Below are 22,331 nucleotides of genomic sequence, written 5' to 3' on the forward strand. Positions count from 1 at the left end.
GTGAGTGGACGTATATTTGTTGTTGAATCAGTTTACGCTAGGAGGTATTGACTGTACACAGTCTTTGTTTCCACAAGATAAACAGTTGACAGTTGTCAACTCCTCAGAGAAAAGAAAGGTTTTGACATTGAAATGGCCATCACAGAAAAATTGGGATGTTACATAGCCTATTTTTCAAACTTTGGATCCCATAATCTAGAACAAAACTATTATATTATTTTCTGAGCATCTTATCTGACCATATCAAAAGCATGTTATAGCATCATAATGAAAGCTGCATCTAATTAAACGAATTAGTGTATGTCTATTTGATTTAGCATAGTTTACTAGTAGGCCTATAGTCTATTCAGCATAGTTTACATTTACCAGTAAGACGCCTAGGGGCGAGAAGCGACCTAAAGGGAGGGGTCGCGTGCACTGGCCATATATGGAGCGTGTCTTGAGTGTACAGGGTTTGATGAGGTCAGATCAACATATGGAATGTCAGAACAGGTCAGCTCCATATATGGAGATCTAAGGGTGGCAACAGTGGCAGTGTCTTGAGTGTACAGGGTTTGATGAGGTCACAGGTAGGGCCGGGCGGGCCTGTTGAGAACTCTAGTTTTCGCCGGCTGCCGGGCACAACTGCAGAAATAACGTCTAAACAGTTTAAATGGACAGTTATCAGTCAAAAGGGAGACATTGAAGAGGAAGGATGGATGGGGAAGGATCAACATATGGAATGTCAGAACAGGTTCTGACATATATCCATATACTAATATTGAAGACATCAGGGATCTCATATGGGCTTAATTGCAACAACAGGTTACATTTATGATGTGATCCCTGATGATGTCATAGTGATGTCACGAGACCTGGGCACAATATATGGGGCTTTCCCCATGTATGGGGATTTTACTATCATCCCTGATGATGTCATAGTGATGTCACTTGACCAAATGGAGTGTGACATGACGTGACAAAAATGTCATGTCACGTGTGACCTTCGGTCGCAATTAGTATACAAAAATGCAAGCAAGCGCTGACAGTAGTCAGTAGCATTATGAAAGCTTGCAAACTGGTGCATTAATTATTAATTATAGTAATACATTTGCACACTTCATTGACCGGGGTCCCCCAGGGGTCTATAGGCTACTTGGCACCCTCTTTTTTTTCCTCTACCCAAAACTTCTTCAGCAACTCACACCGCTTGTATATCTGCCATTTTCTATGAATGTTAACCTATGGCATGCCCGGAATAGGGATGCCAGGGTTTATGTGGTTAATACAAACTCTGCTTCCACTGGTGTATTCATTTGACGAACTGCTATATACACTGATAAGACCTGACTGCTGGACATGTTCGTTGTTGCACAAGCAACAGGTCTGTGATTCTTTCAGACGTTAGAAAACAAGTACAAAGGAGATGCTGGTTGATGAGTAACCATTTCCTCCAAACACTAAACGGCTCCTAAATCAGTCTGAGATTAAGGATATTTTTGTGGGTCCTGGACTCCTGGGGAAGATAAAGGTCCCCTGTCTGCGTTAAGGACAAACACAGCTGAGGGAAGCGAGCAAACGGAGATTGCCTTATCGTTCACTGTCTCATTCCTGTTCTACCAGGGCCAGACACATTGATATGAAACTCACCATGGTCGCCACAGTATTAGAGTAGTTTTCCATTACATGCTGCCTGCCTGAGAGTGTCTGTGCCATTCCACAGACACATGGTGCATAGGGACAAGGAAGGTGTGGCCATCTCTAGATGACAAATACAATTTATCTTACAGAGCAAAAATAGCAGATCTACAAGCTCACAATACATCACAATGCTATGCGTTGTGAGCTTGCAGATTGCCTATTTTCACACAGTTTGACACCATAGTATGACAAAGTATAAAATTGAAATTATTTGATGACTCAAAAAAGCAATCCAAAGAATAATCGACCATAATCAGCAGTTGCAGTTCTAGCTCACACTATGTTTCATAAATCAACAGTGTGTGTGTTATAGTAATTTGATTATGCCTGCACTCACAGTAACAATGCCATTCCATTTCTGTGATTTAAGCCCTGGTAAGGAAGGTGTGTTCAGTGTCCACTGACTCATTGACTGCCTGTTCTCTTCGACAGGGGACATTGCAAGGACACTCTGGGGATCCCTGCACATTGTCAGGGAAACCTTGGCTTTGCAGCCAAGACGCCAGAGTGCTGGATGATGTAAGAGCATACAATCACAACCTCCTATATGCCACCACCGCTTATCTATAGTCGTGTGGCTGGCAAGTGGCTACGAGGGGCTGATATTATGGAGGCATTTGATCTTCAAACTGGCCTGCAATGGGCTCGCAAGGCATAATACTTCTTGAGCATCCTTGTAAAGGTTCTGCGTTTGGGAGGGAGAAGGTCACAAACCACATTAATTGATTGACTTGCCACTGGAGGATCATGGATCCTTTATACGGATCTGCACATTGTTTGGTTTCATTAGCAAACTAACACAGAGGATTTTAAAGTGTGGGCTGGGGTTGTAAAGATTGAAAGAAGTCATCTCAAATGGGGGTCTGTGACCTAATGCACATGGTGTATATCAAAGGTTTGAGAAGTACTGGCATAGAGATAAAGAGACAAAGAGGTTGAGTTGGAAGTTAAACAGAAAAAAGGTGTTTGCAAACTAAATTGAAGGTATTTCCAGTGTTTGTGCACTAAAGTGCAACTAGCTTTATGGACCAGGTAGGGTTGGGGGGTGTCTGAAAATCGGGCGGTTCCCGGTTCAAACCCTCCTCCTCCATGTCATGTTGAAGTGTCCTTGAGCAAGACACCTATTTTTCTGCATGGCTACTTCTACCATTCGTGTGTGAATGAATGTATTTACATTGTAAAGTGGTTTGGCACAAAGGAGCTATAAAATGCTGCTATAAAATATGCCAACAGAGTCAGACATATTTTATTTGCTAATCGCTACATTGACAGATACACTTACTATATTACCCTTTACCCATGCTCACATCACATAGCTGATAGCTTACTCCCTGTTTCAGTACATGTACACTGTATCTACATTAATGTCAATGTACAAATGTACACTCAGAGAGTAATAACGCTGTCACTGTCTAGTAATAATACAAATCAATGAAACCCTAATATTATATACTTTGTTGACTGGGGTCCCCCAGGGGTCTATACTTGGCCCCTTCTTCTTTCCCTCTACAGTCTACACCAACATCTCAGCTGAAACGCATGTTCTGTGTTCTGTCTGTGTTTGATGGCTGCCTCAATGCTTTTCCAATGGAAGTCACATGGTTTGACCAAACGCTGTGTTCTATTTGCCCATCAAACAAATGTTTGGTCAAACCATGTGGCTCCCATTGGAAAAGCATTGTGGTGGCTATTAAACACTGACAGAACACAACATGCGTTCGGTAAGTCTGTATGGGGCCTGACAGGTTTTGCTATTTTCTACAGAATGTTCGACTATTATGCTACTGTTAAAGTTTTAAAATCTCACTGTCGTTGTTCCCTTTATATTCAAAATAGAAATTTGCACAGCTTTTTTGTGTGTATGAGCCCGGAATGTGTTTGTAGCACAGAATGTGACAATTTGATTCGCCGAGCACGGAATGTGATGTATGATGATGTATGATGATAAGAGAGCGCCCCTCACTTCACACGAGTGTGATCTTTTTATTAGAGGCTTCAGGCTTACCAGTGTTAACTTTGTTTACTTCCATCAGCCTCTGCTTAACGCGTATGATGTCTCATCTGCAGCCATCTGCTCTATCAACCATCTTGTTCTGTTCTAGTAGGTACCACTACCACATTAACATACACCACAGATGGTGCCATGACAGCTGCTCATGCAGAGGTGATTCAGAGAAACCTTAACCAAATGTATGCTGATTTGTTGATTGGAGCCCTACATCTTTTCAACTTAAGCTGATTGACACAAATTGGAGGATTGATTGCAACAAGCCCAGAGAATATACTGTGTAAACCAGGGGTGGGAAACCTTTTCGGACACATAATCACTTAGTCGTTTTCCAAGTCTGCTGTGATCACCCAAGGCAATGCCAGACAGTGAATACCACTATTGCTTTTATGTCTTAAATAGGCTTCTAATTGTAATAATACTAGAAGCTTGATCTGCCATGAAACATCATATTTTAAATCTCCAACTCAACTCAGAATTAGTAGAAACGTAACAAATTATTGGTGTCATCATTGTGTGAAAAGAGATGCTCTTCATCCCATTTGAATGGTGAACAAGTGGGCTTTCCCCAACGCGTAACTATCTCTAGAAGTTGTGAGCACATGCTCAATGGTGTGAGAAGAACGTGTTTTGTGAAACTCCATACTGTTAGCAGGTCCTGCTCCTTTTCTCTGTCTGGGCCTTTGGCCAACAGGACGATTTACACGCCGACAAGCCACAGTCCTATCCTTTTTACACCTAGAGCCGCAATCTGTCACTTGGCATAGGAGTAACACAGACAAGCCTCAGTCCACCTTTATATACCCAAAGCCATGATCTGTCACAGGGCTGGATATCCAGTGAACTCTAGGAAGAAAGAGTGATATTTTCAATAGAGACTTTTTCTCAGTGGGGCACCAATTGTTTATTTCACAGTGTTCCAAGAAATGCAGTGACTAGCTCATTAAAATATTCTGTGTCTACTCTTCTAGTGAAGGGGGTCTACTCTGAATGACTGGAAGTGACAGATATTAGGCCACTAGTCACTGCTCCATTCACCCTTTAAATCACAGGCCATAAAGCTGTGAATTAGTCTGCGCCGTTTCAGTACCACGAATTCACCAACAACGGTTCCCAAGAGCAATAATGATGCTTTTGTCTGCAGTGCAAGGCACATCTCAAGCAGGGGAAAGTGAGAAAGCCAACAAGGGCTGGGAACCAGTAGGTCACCAGGCTCAGCTTACACCTTGTGTTTCCACAATACTTTGGCTGGATCCCAAATCACAACTTTTTGCTCCATGGACAATGATGGAAAAAAGTGAGAAAGTTATTATTGTTAACTCAAAATCTGGACTAGTTTACATTATCTGATACTTAAATTCCTGGGTCGGGGAACCAATATGTGTTAACTGTATAAACACTCTTGCGGAGCCACCTCCTGAGGCCCTTCTCTCAAGAACTGACACATTTCAGAGTGACTGTGAGCCAGTCTAAAGCGGATTATTGCCCCTGTTTTGTTCATGTTTATTTACACTACATTATTCATTACATTCTGAGTGGGATATCACAAGACATCCAGATACCAGGGAGAGCCATAATAATCAAACATCCTTGGCAATATGTTTTAACAACCTCACTTATCTTCAATTATTATATATTTGAACTATGAACATTGATGACATCTGGCAATAACATCAAGTGCACTGCCAATACAGAACAATGCAATTGATATACTATATGGGCGTATAGTCAAAATACTGATAAAACTGTCCCTACTGGTTGTGGGGTATATGTTTTTACAAACTATTCCTAATCCAATTAGCAGCAATCTGTGCTAACAACATGCAACCATGACTGTGAAGTTTGCCAAAGTATGTATCAATAACTACGTGACAAATGTAAAGTAACTATAACTAAGGTGTCCTTCCAAATAATTGACAACATGCAGTTAAAGGGACACTCATGATTCAACTTTATCTTATACATTTGTTGTAGGTTAATGTTCCATTTGCAGCAATACAACTGGCTCCTCTGTTTCTGAAATGGCCCAAAAGTGGCGTTGAAAAATGTTTAGTCCTATGATGTCATGGCTACCCCTCGGTGTAACCATGTACTTATCTGCTACGTTTACCGCAAAATGGCGAACTAGACTTCATAAAATATTAATCAGATTGATGTAATGGCGGCCATTACATCCAATTATGCATTAGGCCACAGAACCCCATAACTTCATTGATCCAAATGGACCCCTAATTATTCAACAATTAACTAAAACACACATCAATAGCGTGCTATTGTCCCTTGAGTAACCTAATGTTATATCGTTCAATGACATCTACTGATGTTTCCTCTTTTAACCACTTAAACCCTGTATAATTTGTGTTACGATGAATAGCGATCTACAAGCTCACAACGCATTGCAAAAACATTTGAAGATGTTTTTTGCAACAGAGGTACTGTATATGGCATGGGTTTTCAGAACTCTGTGCACTAATTGTCACCGTTGGCATGAGCACGTACACACACTCACACATGCAAGCACCGTCTGTATTAGTTGTCAGACATGAAGTGAGGCAGCTGTTCTTATCCCCGAGTGGGAGCAGCGAGAGGCGGGTAGAGGCTTCCTAGAATAAACAGGCTGTCTCTGCTGGCCTGGGGCTGGGTCAGGGTCACTCACCATGGGCTCTCCTTACCCAGGCTCCCCCTGTACTGCAAAATCTTTTGCTGTACTCACGCATCTGTTTCTTCTGAAGCAAACCTTTCATCCTGGTTGAGGATGGAGTGCTCTGACCCTATTGTATTATTATTATTTCACACAAAATGGTAAAAAACAACTCAGCTGGTCGGCCATTGATTTCTATTTAAGGTAAAGGGTTAGCTAAAGTCTCTATAGCTCCTGCTCGACTCGCTTAGTTCATACTACGATTAAACATACAACTACCAAACAGAAATCAGTTTGAAAACATTAAGTCTTCCTACAGTCATCTTTTACATGTTTTAAGGTCACAACCATTTAAATGATGCTTTTACATAGTTATTACCCTGACTAAACTTTTAGTTCAGTTTAGGGTTTAAAATTGAATAGCTTTATTCCACTGGCTATAGCACTGGACAACCTCTAGCCAATGGAAAATCCTTGTTTGTCAGCTCAGCCTCCTGTGGACCGTGGCTAATGTAGCCTGTCATCTACTGTACTAACTGAAGCCCTAACACACTCAGCCTGTCATCTACTGTACTAACTGAAGCCCTAACCCACTCAGGGGGGTTGGGCTAATGTAGCCTGCAGTCATCTACTGTACTAACTGAAGCCCTAACCCACTCCGGGGGGTTGGGCTTCAAAAGACAGTCATCTACTGTACTAACTGAAGCCCTAACCCACTCAGGGGGGTTGGGCTTCAAAAGACAAACATCACATTCACACTTGTTCAATTTAGACTCGATTGGTGGATTTGGATTACATGTCATAGAGAGGTGCTAGGCGCAAATGCAAGACGACTGATGCTGAAAAAGATCAACTCAAGGTTTTCAATAACATAGGTTCACAATATAGGTTCACTAAGGTTCTTCAGAAACAGGACAGGTCAAACATAAACATGAACAAAACAAGAGTTATAGAAGGCTGAATGTCCCAAAACACACACTTGTGTGTTTTGGGACACTATCATTTATTTTAACATACTAAACACAGAGCTACAGAACATAAGTAAATGTATAAGTAAATGCAAACAAACAAACACCGAACTCAAACCAGGAAATAAATGTCCAAGTTGACAAACATGGTCAGTCCAAAGTTCAATGAGCGGGCAGTGATATTGCAATGTAGCTGAACATTCACTCAAACTGTGATTAAAGAATAGTATTTCAACAGAAACAGATGAATTCTAATTCACCTGTATCTTTGCACATAATGTGTTTTGGGGAATTTTATCGTATTCACAATTTTCCTAGCTCTGGGCCATAGCATTAGGAGGACGTCTCCGTAGCGCTATGGTACTTTCAACTTCCTGCGCATGCGTGAAAGGCTGCACTTCCCGGCACAGCCTGTTGCCTGCTGCACTTTCGCTACTCGCCAATACAATGGCCGTTTTGAGAAGTTGAAAGTCTACTTTCCCTACTGGACACACTCTGAGCCTCTCAACACATGCACACAAATGCACTTTCTTTGCCAGAAAAGAAAATATTTCAACAGAAGAAAAAACAATGTTATAGTTGCTCCACTCCGCCCTGTACACATCTTGTCAATAGAATTTTTGTCCCATTACCAGATTTTTCCTTCCAGTGATATATTTTCTTTTCTGGTTTCTGTTTACTTCAATGCCATTACAAAGATTGCATTATTATTAGTTTTTAAATGTAGGTAGTGCTACGCCATTGAATGTTGTTTATTGTTTATTTGAAACAGGTTAGTTGAACAAATTCTTAATGTAGGTTACCTTCATGTAAAACATTTGATGGTTTTCATTAGAGTATGAAACTCTGTCATCTAAGGAGCTCCGTTGGCGTTAATTCCTACAGTAGTTAGAACATAATTATATGCTGTCTAACTATAGATTCCAACAGTGATTGCAGTTAGGGGACTTTAATAGCTCTGTGGCTCATTCCATGGGCTTTAATTATAGATAATTTCAATACTATTTAGAAAAAGATAGCTTTATTGTCCAACTGTACTTAAAGTAGGCCGGAATGAGGACTAACTAGTACGGAAGAGGAGATGTACAGTATCCCCATCAATCCGCTGTGGAAAGTCTCTTCCACCACAGAGACCATGAGTCCCCAAGGCTTCTGTTAGCGTGTGTCCTGCCCTCAGCCAGTGGCCCTGGGGACAGCTGTCATGCTGTGGAACTTGGCTCTGGGCCTATAGACGGCAGTTGCCATAAACAAATAGTGCTGAAAGCCACTGGCGGAGTCCCCAGTTCTTTTCAAGATGCTGTGCAGCGCTAACTGGCCGGTGCCCAGCTTACTCCATTAGACCCAGAATAGATGGTGACCCACACTTCACAGAGTTCAGCCGGGAAACGAAATGTACTGGTCCGGTTGTAAATAGGTTGAATGAAAACAACCAGTCATGGGTTCCCCTTGACTCATGTAGTCCCCCACACACACACTTTACTTACACAAGTTAAGTTTATTGAGCTCTATAGCATAGCAGTGCCCTTCTGCAGACTCCCACGACACACATTAATTTACGACCAGAGCCTGGTCGATGTGAGATGTTTGGGTTTGAGTCATAGACCTAGAGACCACCGATCACCGATGTTCTGAGTGATATTTTGTAAAGAAAAAGAAAAATATATATATTTAATTAAAATTGGAATTTTTTACACATAAACATGACTTTATTTTATTTAACCAAGTAACCCTTTCCAACATTGTCTCGCCTCGTAAGTTTGTTATATGTGCTATTTTTGGACATCTTGAAACCTTTTGAAAATAATGAGGCAACAGGTTGAAAGTTGTGAATAAATTAAAGGAGAATTCAGTGATTTGGGTGATTTGGAAAACCCCCGGTCCGCCCTGGTAACAACAAGATGTGCACATGCACACGCTCTACAGTGGGGGGTGGGGGGGGACGGAGGACAACATGCCAACAGCATGTGCACCAAGGCCCGCCCCCACTCGATCATGATTGGAGGAAGGCCCCTCTCATCCTAATTGGATGAAGGCTGGCTAACCCTAGCCAAAAAATGAAACCTAAGGTTTTTTTGACCCCATGCAGGTGTTAACTGGGGACAGTACTTATATGGTCAGCACACTCTATAGTAGGGAGGATTATCCTTTTTTTAATGATATTTGAATTAAGAGAAAACACTGAATATACACCTTTAAGACAAATCGGCTGCATAATAGCCAATACCGAAGTTGTCAAAAAAGTCAAATAATGGCAGATATATCGGCCAAACCGTCTGGCTAAATCCAACTTGGGATATAACACTGACCACAGTCTTCTGCTGTTGGCCACTGAGGTCCACCAGGGTTTAACCGGTTCCGTTATTCTTTCCCAAACCAAAGTGGTCATGTCACTATTCAGGTTGGAAGATGTGATGTGTGAAGATGTGATGATAACTATCATAAAAAATTAAGAACGGAAACAGTTCTAGAATCAAAGTTATTTTGGTGGTTCTTTTGGTGGCCTGAGCATCTCTGCTGGAACTGCATTGAGCCCCAAGAACAGGTTTTTTGGCAATGGAAGTTCAGAGATGAGTATCGAAGTCACGCGTCATTCTCCAAGAAGAAAAGGAGAGGGTGGTCAATATGATTGAGTTTATCCTCCTTTATCTATTTTTTATATTTATTATTTCTAAGCTTTATCTCAGATAGGGCATTGTACAGATACTACAGACATAGGAAACTAAGGGCCGAGACAGAGGAGGGACCTACAAGACAAGATGGGTGTTGGATTCGAACCCAGGTCAATATGATCTGGGCCCTAGCCTATAGTTTCATGCAACATTGCAGGTGTCGTGCACCAAAATTAGCTGATCTACAAGTTCACAACATGATGCGTTTTGAGCTTGTAGATCTGCTATTTTCAGTGAACAATGATGTGCAAAGTATGAATCAGGCATAATTGGCTGAGCCACCAGACACCCTTCAAACCCCACAGCTTGGCTGAGCAACCAGAAACCCTTCAAACGCCACAGCTTGGCTGAGCCACCAGAAACCCTTCAAACACCACAACAGCGAATATTCCGTCTGGACCGCCTGACCATTTCCCACACAGTATTCAACTAGATAGTTAGTTACTGCTCACTCACGCCTCCGTAATGAGAGGGCGGCAATGTGTAATTGTGTCAAATCAACAACAAAGGCCAGTGATATGTAGACGAGACACCTTGGCTATGTGATACATGCATCATCAGATCCCAGCCAGCAGTATGCACTGTATGACCTTTCTGTTTTCAAACTCTGAACCATATGCAGGGTTGGATTTCCTAGGGGAAATGGCGGGCAGGGAGATCAATCCATGCCTCTGCTTTTGATATCTCTATTTTATCACTGGTGGCCGTGGGCATATGTTTTATCCCTGCTTCTGTTCAGACTGAATTAAATACATACATTTCCTTATGGTTGATATTGTTGATATAATATCCAAATTAAACTCTTATTAAAAACTAATTTGAACCACATTAACCCATGGTGCCCCTGTTTTGTCTAGCCCTATGCATATACAGTACACAGCATATGGCACAGGTGTAGCGTCTCTGGCCTGTTCTTTTATAAATCAGATTTTGTTGAATTACAAGGTTAATTGACCCCCTGACCATATGCAGACCGCGTCCATCTTGCCAGTAAGGTGGTAACTAGATGCAAGTTGGAGTTTGGAAGTACTCAACTCAACACTCAACGGCCCTGCATACAACCTGTTTTGAATTTGCGCATTATGCAAGAGGCAGCTTGCTCCATACCTGTCTTCTGCCCCCCTCCCCCCACAACACAACCGTGGAGCAAGCTTGTCTCGTCAAACTACGAGACTCCCATTGAAAACGAATTGCGAGCCGTGCGACACAAAGGACACAGGAGACACCCAGAAGAGGGTGTCGTTTATGTGTGAGCGACGCCTTTTGTTGGTGTTGTTGCTTTTTAAAACTTTTTCAATGTATGAAATAGGGGTGAATAAGCGGTTATAAATGTAAATATGTTACAGAGTGATAAAACCTGCCTTTAGCACAAAAAGTTTGCTCGCTCTACATGATTTGACGATTATGCAAAGAAGATATATCAGTCAGTGGATGTTACACAAGAAGTATGGCATGCCTGGGACTATGTTTTCCACCAACATGACCAACACAACAGATAACAGTCTAGTAATGTCTAGTAAAATACTGCTGACCAACGAGATCCATGCTCAGTCAGGACACGTCTAGATAAAACAATTTATTGTGATGATTTGTATTGATGCATTGTATTTGACTTTGTGGCTCTGGTCCTGCAGTACTCAGATACTCAAGAACATTCTTTGCAAGCATGACAAACCCCAAAGCCTAAATATACACTACACAGTTATTACATAACATGATAGTAGACATATGAACCCTTCAAGGGCAGAACCTAAATATACTCAGATATTAAAAGATACTATACATATGAACCCGCATTGAATGACATGCTGATATAGTGAAAAACCTGAGGAGGTTTGTTGACAGATGAGCTGGTAGTGTTAGTGAGAGATATGGGACCAGTTTGACTTCCATGGCTGACTGAACTACGCTGTTGGTCCATATACACTACATACTCATTAAAAGAAATGTAGTCAAGCCGTGCAAGTGGCTTTGTGGAATATGTCCAATTCCCTACATTATTGTGCATATAAGCAAGCAACATTCATTCAATAATGATTGTATAGGACAGTTCGTTAACATTCATAATAGTCAAATCAAATCAAAACTTTAACCTTGTCTGAATCCAGGTGATTATATCACGTTATATCAGGTATAAGTAATACTTTGAGTACATCTGTGATTATATTACAGTATATGGTATTATTGTAATGTAATATTAATATTAATGTAATGGCTTAAAATACTGCCCAAAGCTTTTGAAATCTATAGGTTCTCAAATTCACACTCAAAGTCTGTCATCCGGCACAAGATGTACTTCCACTGACGATCCCTGAAACCAAGAAAAACAGAAACTCCTGTCATTTTAGCATTCATGACTGGCTTATTCACCTTTTGTTTGATTCCCAGCTCTAGTTTCACTATAGAGCAGAAAAACGAGTGGCCCAGGAAATGAAAACCCAATGCATTCTCCCATAGGCATTTCTTATTTAATTTATTTAAAGACCTTTTAAGCGCCGTACGAAGCCAACTCTTGTCGTGACAAATCATGACAACACACACCATTTTTCGGGCCAAACAAATAATTACAAAGAAGAAAAACAACAAAAAAAGTGTTGTAACCTGCCGTTTTTTTTCTACTTTCTAATTTTTTGTTTGGCCCGAAAAGTTGTGTGTGTTGTCATGATTTGTCACGACAAGAGTTGGCTTCGTACGGCGCTTAAAAGGTCTTTAAATAAATTAAATAAGAAATGCCTATGGGAGAATGCATTTTTCTGAAAGGGGGAGGGACTGCGACGCTCTATAACCTCTGGTCCAAGAGACCTCTGTGCTGAAGTATCATTTCCTCCAGTTTATCCATGAGAACAGAATATGTACAGGATTTCAACAATTTCAGGGTAGTTTTAATTCCCCTAAGGCCCAAACCAGACCAGCTGCAACTCCTTGCAACTACTCGCAATTCCTTGCAACAAAACAAACCACACCAATGCAACTCCTTGCAACTGCCATTGGGAATAATGGTTGCAAGTAGTTGCAAGGAGTTGCATGTTGCAAGGAGTTGCATGGCGACCCTCTGGTGTGGTTAGGGCTTTAGACCTATGTTTTTGCCCCACCACACATTTGTAAGTGTGGAACTGTAAGAAACCGTAAGGGCTCAATTCAACACTTGGAGGAGAGGTTAATAATAATTATTAAAATAAATGTAATTAATAATTACATGAGTCGACCAATGGTGACGCTATTACAGCCCACTTTACATTTTGCCCTATAACTCTTGAACCATAAGTCGTAAAATCTAAATGTCCTTTTCCCTGGATGCCTTGAGCCATATAGGCCACGCCCATTTGCATCAGGATACATTTTCAGCCATTTTTAATTTTCTTCAAAACACACTTTTTGCTCCTCCACCTACATATTTTGTCCAAATCTCACACAAATCGGTACACATGATCCTTGGACCTATCCGATTACAACAGCACAGTCAGAATTGTCATAGTCTGTAAAGTTCGGCCGTAATCGGCTTCTCGAAGTTAGTGGGAGCAGCCTATTTCACCAGATATGCCACAAATGTCAAACAAAAATTTTGGGGGATAAATCCCCTCCGAATTACTTACACATGATCACAGGGGTGACGTGACATTGGAGTTAAATAGTAAAATTAGTGGGAGGGGCTTATCAGCGAGGCAACCACACTTTGCAATTCCCCCAGAATTGCATCTTCATAGTTTGGAATGTAAATGCAAAATGAGTCATCAGCAAACCTGAGTACACCGCTGAAAGTGGTCTGGGCTCCCCTGATGAAGTAGCCGTAACTGGGGATGACCATCTCAGCCTCTTCCCTGAGGCGTGCTGGGACATCAGTGGTCATCCTGTATGGACCACATACATTAGAATTACATCGTTACATCACAGCTTTACATGGGTAAGAAGTGGGTGAAAAACGTATTGTGAGTTCCATCATTTGTTGTTTTGTTTCTTGTGAAAAGAGAGGAAGATAGAGATAGAGTAAGAGCAAGGCATAAACATTGTATAGAAACAGGCCAAATAATCAAAGAAATATTCTGCAGAGTATCCAGGGATAGGCAACCTTTGCCACTGGTGCCAACATTGGCACCAGGGTGATCGCTTGCACATATTTCATTTTGATATGGTTTCATAATTAAACGTAATGTTGATATGGCACACTGATAGTAAGAAAATCAAAATCACACCCATGTGAAGTGAGGGGCACTCTTATTATCATACATCATCATTCATCATCAGTGTAACAGCTCTTCATGATTCATAGTGAGTAATGGTGAGTTTTAGGTTCAGGAGCAGTACCATAAACCCATTAACACTGGCCCTGTTGGAAGGAACGTACCAGCAGGAGTAGGGACACCGGCGGCCATAATGGCAGCAGTAGAACTGCCATTCCCGGTCAAGAACCGCTTCAAAGTACTTGCTTTGTACGCCTGCGACCAAGCCATTTCTGGTGCATGTTGAAGTCCTGCAAAGAGGCATAATGTTAGTGAATGGACACACACACACACACACACACACACACACACACACACACGCTCGCAATAATCTCATTCTGTAAATGAATGCTTTTTAGCTAACTTATGCTTTTATTTGTAATATTTTTTTCCCAAAACTAAGAGGGAGGTACTGGTAACAATTAAGGCACAGTGAGTATCTGTTCAATAAGATAACAAAGCAAGAACACAATGGCCAATGGAACAGGTGGGTTGCTCAGGGGTGTCTTCTCCTTGGCAGAGGTTCGATGTAAATACTGGTTTGTTGACAGTGCCAATTGTTTATGACCCTTACAATTAGATGTCATCACAACAGCTCCCTGAATACCAAGCCCAGAGCAACCAGAGTGCCGTGAGCTGCAGGCTTTTGTCATGGCAACACAAGCACAGCCCACAGCCATGCAGCCAATAAGGATAGGTTAGGCCTTTCCCAACAGAGCAGAGTGTAACTCAAACAGACAGCTACGGTAACAGGAGGGAAGTGTGGCGAGACTAGAGACCCTTCAGAGTGTCAACGTTTTGATTCGCCGTCTTGGATGCTGTGCATTACACTCATGCTTAACGAGCACACAAACAAATGTGAAACAAAGGAGCATGGAAATACTGTTGCAGGGTGGGGTTGGGTCAGATTACTTCTTGTCATTTACTGAATCCAAATTATGTGGCGATCTTTGTTAAAAAATAATCACTTTTGGAATCGGATTACTGCTAAATCAAACTATATCTGTATCTTGTACAATTGTTTTGTATTATCTAATCTTAAAGCACCACAATGCGTCGCATCACGACACATTGTGATCTTGTAGTAGATCGGCTATTTTCAAATGTCCGAAATGTATATAGGGCTGAAGTGGTTACTGTATGTTTTGTAATAATAAACGAAATCTACAAAGTAACTAGTAACTAAAGTTTTTAAATAATTGTAGTGGAGAAAAAGTACAATATTTGTCTCTGAAATGTAGTGGAGTAGAAGTAAAAGTATAGAAAATTGTAAATACTCTAGTAAAATAACCTCAAAATTGTAATTACGTGGAGCACTTGAGTAAATGTACTTAGTTACTGTATTGTACAAACATTCATACTACATTATGATTAAACTCTTTGAGATTTATTATTATAGTCCATGGCTGGCGTGGCGATTGCCGGCCATTGGTGGGCCCCGGTTGGTTTGTCAGCCTCTTGTTCACCATCATTATTCTTTTATAACCGGTGGTGCCCTGGACTTGCCACGGCCTCGTGACTCGTCCCTTCCCGTTCGGCACTCCGTAAACTGATCCAAAATAGCATTTCTGAATTGTGTTCAGGGATCAGGAAATGTAATATTTGTGAATTGCATTCAGGGATCAGGAAATTAAATAATATTTGTGAATTGCATTTAGGGATCAGGAAATAAAATATTTGTGAATTTCATTTAGGGATCAGATCAGGAAATTAAATATGTGTGAATTGTATTCAGGGATCAGGAAATTTCTCAAACATGTGGTTCATAAAAGACGTGGCGGAATCTCTGAAGGCATGTTATTGACGCCAATTGGATGCAGAGGTTTCCAGTAAGGAGAACACATGTGTTGGTTTTGGAGCAGTATCCTGGTGATAACAATGAAGCATATTACAGATGGACTGACCTAGGTTGCTTTGACAATACCTGCAAAATTATATTTTAGAGGGGTCAGACAACGTATCGCTGTTGATACTGTATGCTGGGGAATCACAATAAGAATGAAGGACAAACGAAGCAGTAGAATGTAACAGTGGGATTATTGTGGAACTGTAATTAATTAATACAGTTTAGATTGTTTCATGCTGCTATGACTCGCTGGGAACATATTCATCTTTTAATTAGTCTACTCTGTGATAAACATGCATTGTTTGTGAACAACTATTGGTTTTGTTCTCACAGCGTGGGAAATGATTAGATCCTGGTAAGAAGAGAAAGAAGAGAAACCATTTGTCTGTGGACTTTTCAGTGTCATGCATAGATTACATTTTTAGGAAAACAAAACATTTTTTTTTTAATGACATTGTGTTGGAGTAGTATATTACATAAATGTGATGTCATCACGTATAAAAAGTAACCGTGGCATTATCCCTCTTCTTCTGGGTAAAAAAAATTGAGAAAAAAAACCTGAAAAGATAATAAACAAGACTTCCAGTTTGTTTTACAACCTACCAGCCTTCCAAAATCACATCCTCTGGTTGCAGCTGTCTTCTGTTATGTTCCAATTTAAGTTTGTGCGAAGATGTCTCTTTGTGTGTGTGCCAAAACAACATGGGTGGCTTTGTTGACCATTTAACCCTATTTTGTCAATCTACAGATCAGCTCAGTGGGTCACAGTGTTCAGCACAAGCCACTCCTGCACATTTTAATGCCAATCATACTGTATGAAACATCGGACGGAATCTGGCAGATAAGTGTTGATCACATGACTATATGATAATGTTAACTGATTTGTGTGAAGTTTGGAAACAAATCTGTAGCCTTCTGACTTTTAGTTACGTTTATTTTAAGAACCAAAATACGAACCCACTTAAAATATGCTCCTCAAAATATCAATTTGTCAGGTAGTTATTGTCCTGGGACACCAGTTTGCATTTTTTTGTCATGCATTATTTTAATACATCACAAGGCTGGAACAAATACAATCAGAATTTAAGTTGGAAGAAAATACTGTCAATATCTTGATTTATTTTCAGTTTGAATGCACAACCAAATTAAGTTGACATGTTTCCACAGATATCCTTTTAGATTTTAGTGTCTGTTTCTTCTTATTAAATAATATAATGACATGAAACAGAGATGATAATTGTAGTGGTGGTAAAAACTCCTTGACAACGGGGTCAAAGTCTGGTCTAGTAAGGTTCCAAATTGATGTTGTTTTTGAAGCCCTACTAAGCAGCAGATAGCCTACTGTCACTACAACAAAACAAACACATTTGGACAGCTGACTGAAATGCACCATCTGTTTAAATTAGCATCCCAGCCATTCATTGCTGTGGTCCCTGAATGCCCCAAATGTCATATTTGCAGGGAAAGTTAGCTACTATTGATGTTGTTTATGATATGCAGATGGTCAGGCAAGAATGGAATAATTTAGATTAGAAGAAAGACCAGGCATCCAGAGGACCTACCACTCCAAACCGGCACGGCTGATGTCGTCCCACCAACAGTCCATTGGCTCTCCCAGGCCCTCGGGGGTGCGTTGGCACTCAAAGGTCCACAGGCGGTCCGAGCCTTCTGCCTCACTAAAGTAGCTCCTTATGGCCACCAGAACCTCTCCGTGAGGACACTGGAAGTTGAAGCCCTGGCGATAGGCGTTGATCCAACCCATGTCGTGCATGTCGTGCGTGTTTTCCATGTCGGTGTGCTGTGCTGCCACTGTGACCAGCAAGGGCAGAGCCCAAAACAAGAGAGCAGAAGCCATCCTTGAGAGGTCTGCACTGAGAGAGCCGGTGTCTGTCTGCTCTGCTCTGCACAGCTGCCTCACTGTAAAGGACTCACAGCCTTTTGTTGTCCAGATGTTTTATATCCAGAAGTGATGTGTAATTTATGGCTCACAGGATAAAACCCAAATTGGCCCTCGCTTGACATTTTAAGGTGGACTGTGGAGACATGGCTCCATTACAGACAAGGAGTGTACCTTAATAGATTACTTTGTCAATGACCGCTTCTCAAACACACGGGGAATATGTGATTCAAATATTTGTGTTATACACTTAATGTGGCACTGATGTAATGAAATGTGTCATCTTTGTTCTCATAGCATTCTCATTCCATGGCCACTTGCCATGATGTCTGATATATAAGTCGACCTTTCATTTATTGTAAGTCAGTTTGGAGTCTGGAGAAGAGCAACTGCTAAAAGAAATGACAACATTATAAATTGTACACAGAAACCCTTGCGATGTTGCACTGCTAATTGTAGTGAGCAAGGAAGCAATGAGTGTGATTGATGCACATGGAGAATAGTGTGTAAATGCAGATGTGAAGTAGTTGGAAATAAGATAGCATTTGTTGTGTAATAATATGGTTTATTGTCATGTTGTACTGTACTGTACTGTACTGTAGTACTGTAGCGTACTGTACTGTATGCAGTGGTCAATGTGTGTGTGTGTGTGTGTGTGTGTGTGTGTGTTGCTGTACTGAAGTGGACATACATGGAGACATACATAGGGGCACACATTGCTTTGCTTTGGAGTGGTTAGGCACTGGGGAAAAGGGGTAGGGGCCTAAAACGATGATGATTATGATGTTGCACCAGTTCAGGAAGTAGCCAGTGTAGGTATTGCGTAATAAGACAGTGTTATGTTTATTGTACATGGAGGAAGTTGCGTGTGCAACAGGCGTCCGGTCCCCATAGAGAGCTGATGTGAATTGGTGTAGCTGGATTGTGGACCTATGGTACACACATTACTGGCTCAACCACCAAGAAACATCCACAGGTTGACTGAATCAATGTATAACTAGAAAAGGTGCCCTTCTGGGCAGTGGGCACAGCTAGGTCTCCACCAGGAGGATAGGAGTGTGTGTGATGTTTGGCAAAATGTTCAGGAGTAATATAAACATGTTCTTTTGTTTGTTTGTTCTTTGCAACAATTTTCTTCATTTTGTTGAGGAAATGCAGAGCCATTGCATCTCTGAGGATAGCATTTTGTACAAAACGGGCCACTCAACTTTGGAAGGCAATCCTAGCCAATCAGTGTAGAATCTGAGAAAATATAGGCTACGGATATGAAAACCATGAACATAATTTGTGTGACATTATGAAAGCATGCATTAAAGTTAGTGTGGTATGCCAATAATTTGGCGTTTCTTCGACCAGATCACACGGTTTGAATTTGGCTTGCGACCTGTGCTATGTTGAGCCAACCCTCCTCTCCCCCTTGACGACTGTTCCACATTATCTATATTAGTAAACATAATGTGCCATAACCACTTACACCCTACATGCTTCTTGATCAGTGTTCTTTGTTCTCCTTTTTCCACTCTAGGCCAAATCTCTTAAAAATATCTGACCTATTGTACAATCTCCAGATCTACACATTTTGCCAAATCTTACGCATACTCCCGATGGGTTCATGTGTTTTTCTGATGCAGCCTATACCCAAGCTTGGATACGAGGGCACCTGAATGATTGCCACTGCCAGGTGGTAATTTGTTTATCAAATAACCATAGCCTTAAGACATCAAGAAAACAGTATCTGATGAACCTCATTAATATTCTACAATAAGTAAGTGTGTGTGTGTGTGTGTGTGTGTGTGTGTGTGTGTGTGTGTGTGTGTGTGTGTGTGTGTTGCTGGTGGGCCTCACCTTTTTTGGTACGGAGCCATTCTATGAATCATCAAAGGTTGCTGTTTTGGTTCCTTTGTGCCCAGATGAAAATTCTCCCAAACAATCCTCACCAACTGTGTTTGGTGGCCAAGTTTGATCCATGATTTGATATGGTGACATGGGTGAGTTCCTTAAACAGAGAGAGGTTGCATGCAGTTCAATGTGGGCAATAAGTGGTAATTGGTCACCAGCCTATAAATCTCAGGGAAGATATGGCACCTAACCAGTTAGCAAATCACCCTCGCGTCCTTTTAGCACTCCCAGTAAACCAGAGTTAATATGTTCTTCGTACTATTATAGGGGATATATTCAGACTAAGAGCAAGCTGAGACTCCATGCAAGCAGCCGTGGCAGACAGTATTACTATGAAGTGTTTCCCACAACCAGGAATTAGATGCATAAATCACACGCGTAATTTGTGATACTGTGTATGTAGTTAAAATAAGTGTTAAATAGCACTATATTCGACCATTGCTATAGTTTATTTATCTATCTTGGGAACCAATTTTATCCAATCTGGAGACAGACCTCATACAGGATAAACAAGTGAAATTGGAAGTGATGAAACAAAAGAATGAGCAGAAAAAATTGGAACTGGAATAAAATGTAAGCTGATAAATGATCTTTGTGGAATATTCTGACATTTTATGTATATTTATATATTGACTAAATGAGATACAAAGGCAACGAGACTCCTGTTACTGAACAACCACCAATCCAATCCAACCACACCCTTCGTGGTCCTTCTCGATGACATCAACCACCTAGGCACCTACCGTAGTGAAGACTCCAGGAGCTCTTCTGAGACACTGTCCTACTCATCAAGATGATGATCCATAAGCTTCAATGCAATTATCTGGGCACAGGTGGGTCTCCGGGTGAAGGCAGCATGCTTGTATTATGCCCATGACATCAAACTGATCCGCAGTTGCCAAGGGCTCTTCCATGTTCTCTGGCATTACTAGCACTGAGCTTGTGTATTGTGTAAGCGTATTGGATTTGGAGTTACATCGTAGCTGGAGATAGAGTCATGGAAGTATATGATCTGAGCTGCTCCAGCCACCATGTGAAAAGCACTCTAGAATGAAGAATGGACAAGAAACATTTGTTATGATAAATCTATGGTAGGATACTGCTGTAAATGCACCTTTCACCAATACATGGTGATGTGTACAGTATAGGGCCATGTATGCACTTTAGGGAGGGCAGGTGCCCTATCTCTCACACAGGCACGCACACACAGGCACACCAACACAACCTAGCATTCAAGTACACACTTTTAGGTGTGATGTGCATGACATGAAATAGACACTATCCAAATTCCAAACCATGTGCTAAAACCAAACTTGACACCCACTTTTCCGAAAAGCAGAAGAAACGCCTCGACTGTTTAGTTGCATGGTGGTGCAACACATTGAGACCTTTGAGTTGAGCATGCATTTGTGCATTTGTCACTGGTCTTAACCTTGTTTGCAGCTCTGTTTTTATTACAAGAATGTATAGATTACAGACCCCCACAAAGTCCTAAAGGCCTAGCTACTAAATTGTATGGCCTCACAGGCCTGATGGTACAGGCACTAGCTAGGGGTCACCAAAATCAATAAGTTCACTAAAAGATACAGTACATGTAAAAACACTGGCCTTTTAAGGTAACTCCAGACTGAGGAGACTCCTTCAGATTCCTTCACGATTTTGGGTCGGGACGGATTTCTGCCGTCTCTTGCCTGTCGGCAAGATGTCGATAGATAATCTTGCTGGTCCCCAGGTGCTGCTCAATAGCTGTCCACTGCTCCTAATATTTAGGATGGGTCAAATACAGAGGATGATTTTCCCCACAGGGATCTTCTGGAAATCGTGGATGCACACTTTTTCATGTCAGGGCCCACCAAATGTATTTGGCTGACGTGGCCCACATTTAGAAAGATTCTGTACCAAGGACTGCAATAAGAGAAGATTAACAGTTGCCAAGAACATTTCTTGACAATTGTGCTTTAACTACAATAAATCAGTGAAGGTAAATACAAATTATGGCTGGGAAAGTGGGAATGTCATCTGAAGGAAACAAAGGAAAGTAAACATTATGACAAGTTGTAACATCAGTGCTAATTATTCCTGGCCCAAATTGTTAATTACATACTAATTGCAAATATGCAATGGTAACACAGATTTACTGTATCAGAGCACCGACAAGAATGTCCTTGAAAAGCACAGATACCGGTAATCTTTTTACACAATATCACTGCACAACAGACATGCAGCGTACGTTCCACATAACAGTGTGTTCTTGTTCTTTGACAGGCAAAATGTGGCTGCATTTTATGCTATTACTGAAGGGCGCTTTGATGTGTCCCGTGTCAACAAATGTAATTGTGAAAATGCGTCATCAGAATGTTCAACCACTTTCAATGACCCTATTTTGGGCATGTCATTTTAAGCAAACAATGTTTTTCAAGACATTCTGAAGGCATCTTTACCAACAATGATCAGGAGCACCAAATCCCCACACAATTGAGGGTGATGTCATTGTCACTGTAACAAT

The 22,331-nt window shown here is 41.2% G+C and overlaps 1 protein-coding gene across 3 annotated transcripts; it reads right to left on the bottom strand.

The window, feature by feature from the left end:
• Positions 1-11,527: 11,527 nt before the first annotated feature.
• Positions 11,528-21,553, bottom strand: dpt (dermatopontin). Of its 3 annotated transcripts, XM_080770925.1 has the most exons (7): positions 21,434-21,553; positions 20,569-20,870; positions 19,772-19,922; positions 17,592-17,838; positions 14,309-14,434; positions 13,707-13,814; positions 11,528-12,277 (listed from the first exon to the last, which is right to left on the bottom strand). In XM_080770925.1, the coding sequence occupies exons 4-7, from the start codon at positions 17,816-17,818 to the stop codon at positions 12,211-12,213; spliced, it is 528 nt and encodes a 175-aa protein (XP_080627051.1). In that variant the 5' UTR covers positions 17,819-17,838; positions 19,772-19,922; positions 20,569-20,870; positions 21,434-21,553; the 3' UTR covers positions 11,528-12,210. The 3 variants fall into 3 exon arrangements, with proteins under 3 accessions (XP_080627051.1, XP_080627052.1, XP_080627050.1); XM_080770926.1 differs by lacking the exon at positions 21,434-21,553 and having other exon boundaries at positions 20,569-21,164; XM_080770924.1 differs by lacking the exons at positions 19,772-19,922; positions 20,569-20,870; positions 21,434-21,553 and having other exon boundaries at positions 17,592-18,196.
• Positions 21,554-22,331: the final 778 nt, after the last annotated feature.

This window comes from Protomyctophum bolini, assembly GCF_963924005.1.
Source record: "Protomyctophum bolini genome assembly, chromosome: 8".
NCBI lineage: Eukaryota > Metazoa > Chordata > Actinopteri > Myctophiformes > Myctophidae > Protomyctophum > Protomyctophum bolini.

What these genes read in the sequence shown, in the direction of transcription:
- dpt (XM_080770924.1), bottom strand. Translation starts at nt 17,884, where the DNA reads ATGGCTTCTGCTCTCTTGTTTTGGGCTCTGCCCTTGCTGGTCACAGTG. An exon ending in CGGTGTCCCTACTCCTGCTG is followed by an intron (nt 13,815 to 14,308) that starts GTACGTTCCTTC and finishes TGGTCCATACAG; the next exon opens with GATGACCACTGATGTCCCAG. An exon ending in ACTTTCAGCGGTGTACTCAG is followed by an intron (nt 12,278 to 13,706) that starts GTTTGCTGATGA and finishes TCTTGGTTTCAG; the next exon opens with GGATCGTCAGTGGAAGTACA.